General features: G+C 47.2%; 1 protein-coding gene across 1 annotated transcript; it reads right to left on the bottom strand.

Annotated features, from left to right (window-relative positions):
• Nucleotides 1-2,757: 2,757 nt before the first annotated feature.
• On the bottom strand, nucleotides 2,758-3,093 carry LOC147983247 (berberine bridge enzyme-like Cyn d 4). The gene has a single exon (XM_087540679.1). The coding sequence runs from the start codon at nucleotides 3,091-3,093 to the stop codon at nucleotides 2,758-2,760; it is 336 nt and encodes a 111-aa protein (XP_087396805.1).
• Between the last annotated feature and the right edge of the window lie 608 nt (nucleotides 3,094-3,701).

Genomic DNA, 3,701 nt, shown 5'->3' with positions numbered 1-3,701 from the left:
GAACCATTACACCTTTCAAAAGAACCAATGCTAGATAAATACTAGCGCAGCTAAGCGTGAACTGTTTCTTCAGTTTTCTGGTAAACTGCTGATTTCATGATCTTGAACAAACATGAATGGTTCCATCATTAAGAAACGATGCTCTGTTCCAAGAATGAACAAAAAGAAGCCTCAGGACAGCTCAAGAACAGTAATACGCCTACAGAGGGCTTTCCAATGATTAAAATATGGTTGCTGGTTGCTCCCTCATATTCTTTGCTGAACCATCGGCATTGTGACACCATGCCATTGCAACCTCTGACGAACCCGTGCTTCAATCGGAGGGTCATCGGTAGGAGTGCCTGACATCTCTTGGAGAATTCCAGATTTTACCGGGTTGCTATGGTTTAGCGGGTCAAGACATGTCTCTAATCCATATCATCTCTCAGACTCCATGGATTAAGTTCAAGACCAGAAAACGCACTATAAACTGCTTTGCTGCCTCGCTGCAGATTGGTTTTCTGGTCTAATATAATCCGACTCAAGCTGTGAACAAGGAGAGTTATTTCCATTGAAGCATGTGCTTTGATTTGGTTTTCTCCAAAATCTCACATGAGCCAAACGAAAGTGAAGGTGAAGGAGTCCTAGCATACAGAAATAATGGTAATGATATCCCTGAAGAAGCATACATATACAAGGAGCTGCTGCATGCATGATAGCCAGAGTACATCATTTTAACATGTTGTGATCATTCATTTCACCTTGAGTCAAATCATACCGGAATCTTTAATGGTCTGGAGATCAAAAGCACGGGATACATGTGATCATATAGTACGTCTAAACTGCTTTCGCATCGGAATCACCATTGTGCTGGCCGTCGCAATTAGCATGTGAAGATTTAGCGTGCCCAAATCTTACTTGAGCGACTCCCACGTCCCTACCTGCGGTCTCAAAACATGATCAAGCAAAAATGGAGAGATGGGGTAGGGGCAACACGTAGGATGATACTTAAAATAGCTCCTGTTTATTATCTTTGTTTTAAGTTTTTTTCTAAAAGAAGAATAGTCCCCGGCCTTTGCATCGAGCGATGCACGAAGGCATATATTATCTCTACTCTTATAAAAAAACGGAGTTGGTGATGGTGGTGTGCCTACCATCCTGCAATATAGGCCCCTCCTTGATCTCCTCCCCCCGCCGCTGTTCACCCTTCGCTCGGGGAGGGCAGGCGTTAGGCAGCCTCCTCGGGTGTTTGGGCGGCAATGGGCAGGGCACGACGGCTGGTGGTGGAGCGTAGTGGGCTGCTAGGCGGTCGGCGGTGCGTGCCTGTGCTGGTGGGCTACACCGGGGTGTGGCTGGCCGATCCAGATCTGGCGGGCAGCTCCTTCAACTGGCTGTACACGGGCGGCACGGGCGAAGGCGGCGAGGTCCGACTCCGGCGGCCCTTGGATGTTGGAGGTGGCTGGAGTGCAAGCATGCCAGGGTGGGGTGGCCAGCAACGTTGGCAGTTGGGCTGGCCTCATCCAGGGGCGCTGGTGGTGTTGGTCGGTGGGGGTCGTGGTGTAAGGAGCTGAGTGTCGTCCCCCTACCGGTGGTGCTGGGTTGCGGAAGCAGGCCTCCTTTTCCCTAGCTCTAGGCCAGCGGCATGACGGAGAGTTGGGGCTCGGGCTCGGGCTGATCTTGTCGGTGCCCAAGCGAGTCGGAGTTCGCGCTCCAAGTTGGTGTGCTTGGACTCAATATGGGTGGTTCCCGTGGGCATTGAGGTCCCTCTCCTCGCAGGTACGGTGGAAGGATAAGTGAGGCGCGAGAGACGTGATTTAGGACCATGGTTCAGCCGAACATATGGTCTATGCCGTATGATTTAACATCCTATTACATATGGATCTGTGACATGCATGCCAACTGCATTTTTTTAATCATCCATGCATGGATCCTCATGAATAGTTTCTAGAAATCAATAGTGTCGAGTATAGGTTCAACTGAACCATGGTTCCATAAAACATTTTTGAGTGAGGCGCTAGAGTATAGGGTTGGACGTGGGCGACGTGCATGCGGTGCATGGAGTACTATCTGTCAACATATACTACTGTATTTTTTAGTCAATGTTTGTACTACTACTAGCCAGGCTGAAAAAACAATGTTTCTCGAGTGAGAAAAAAAAAGATACTCACCAAAGATATCTTTGCCCAGCAAAAAAAAAAAAAAAAATCTCTGCAAATGACCTCTTTGCTTAGTTCCCCATACAATGCACGCAACGAACAATTAGAACTGGTCGAGATCCCAGATTCGAGTTGTGATACTCCAGTCCAAGTAATTCCATCATTGATGGGATAACCCAAAGCTTCGACTCGGAAATATAAAAACCACAGGCGAAGAAGTAGCCAACTGAATAACTGATCATTTTATGTTCACAAATGTCAATAACGATTTTAACACATCCGAGTTATTAGGAGTCACAATATGATTCCAGTTATAACGTTTTTAAGCTCATTCCCTGATCAAGAGAAGTGGCAGCACGCTCTGCTCGTTCCGGAAGTAGTCGGTGGCATCCACCTTACACTTGATCTTGGCGAGTCTCTTAAAGTTTGCCGGACTGAAATACCTCTCACCCCACACCTTTGCAGTCTCATAGCTCATCACGCCACCGACCACCTTGTTCACGCCAATGTCGAGGCCCCGGTAGTTGACAGACGCGCCCCTCGGGCTCTTGCTAACCAACGGGGCCATGAAGTCGTACAGGCCGCTGAGCCATTTTGGCATGCCGTGCCCTCCTGTGCCGTTCTAGAACTCGACGTACTGGATGTTGTAAAGCACGCTGATCCGGTACGGGAACGGTGTGTAGTCGGCGGCGATGCGGCTCATCATTTCGCCATGCGGCTTCAGGATGAGCTGCCCCACCGCCCCGCCATCCGGCCAGAGGAAGATCTTCTCCCATGCGTCCCTGGTGAGAGCCTTCTTGACGTAGTCGGACTTGTTCTTGACGAAGGGGCCGATGGTCATGGACCGGTTGAGAAGGAGCGCCTCCAGCGGCGTGTTGCTGCTGGCGTTGCCGAAGTATAGGTACGCCTTGTGCTGCAGCCAGCTCATCTCCTTGTTCTGCTGGCGTTTTATAGACATTCAGCATTAAATCATGTCTAAACCTTTCTAGATGGTCGTCGTTATCTTGAAGGGCCAGATACTTGCATACATGGAATCTGGATGCCTTTCTTGGCCGGTGTTTGATTAGTCATTACGCAAATCAAGTAGGAAGTGAATGCTGCATCTATACAGGGTTATTCGGCTGCAAATATAAAACCTCAAATTTAATTACCAACTAATTAATCGAGGCCGTAATTTGGTCAAAGACAGATTTTTAGACATAACTCTAACTACAGTAGTAAGTTATTGGGAATGTGCTAAAAAGGAAAGGTTTTAATACTCTTATTTGTTTTCCTGGGAAAGGCTAAATGCCTTATGTTAAATAAAAGGACCCTGTTAAATCCCAAACGTTCGGATTTTAAGAATGTCACCCGAATGTTTTTTCATCGCAACTTTAGTTGACGCGAGGTGGCAACTTTAGTTGTAAAAACATCCATGGCAACTTTATCAAAGTTCCTTTTTTTGCCAGTAAATTGCCATGTGTTGCCAACCTCTCGTGAACTAAAGTTGTCATGAAAAACATTCGGATTGACATGCTTAAAATCTGAACGTTCTGGATTATCATTTAGGAAATAAAATCATCTTTT

Source organism: Triticum urartu, chromosome 2A (genome assembly GCF_056163025.1).
Source record: "Triticum urartu cultivar PI428250 chromosome 2A, HENAU_Tu73, whole genome shotgun sequence".
NCBI classification, from domain to species: Eukaryota; Viridiplantae; Streptophyta; class Magnoliopsida; order Poales; family Poaceae; genus Triticum; species Triticum urartu.
This window is presented reverse-complemented; position numbering and strand designations above follow the sequence as displayed.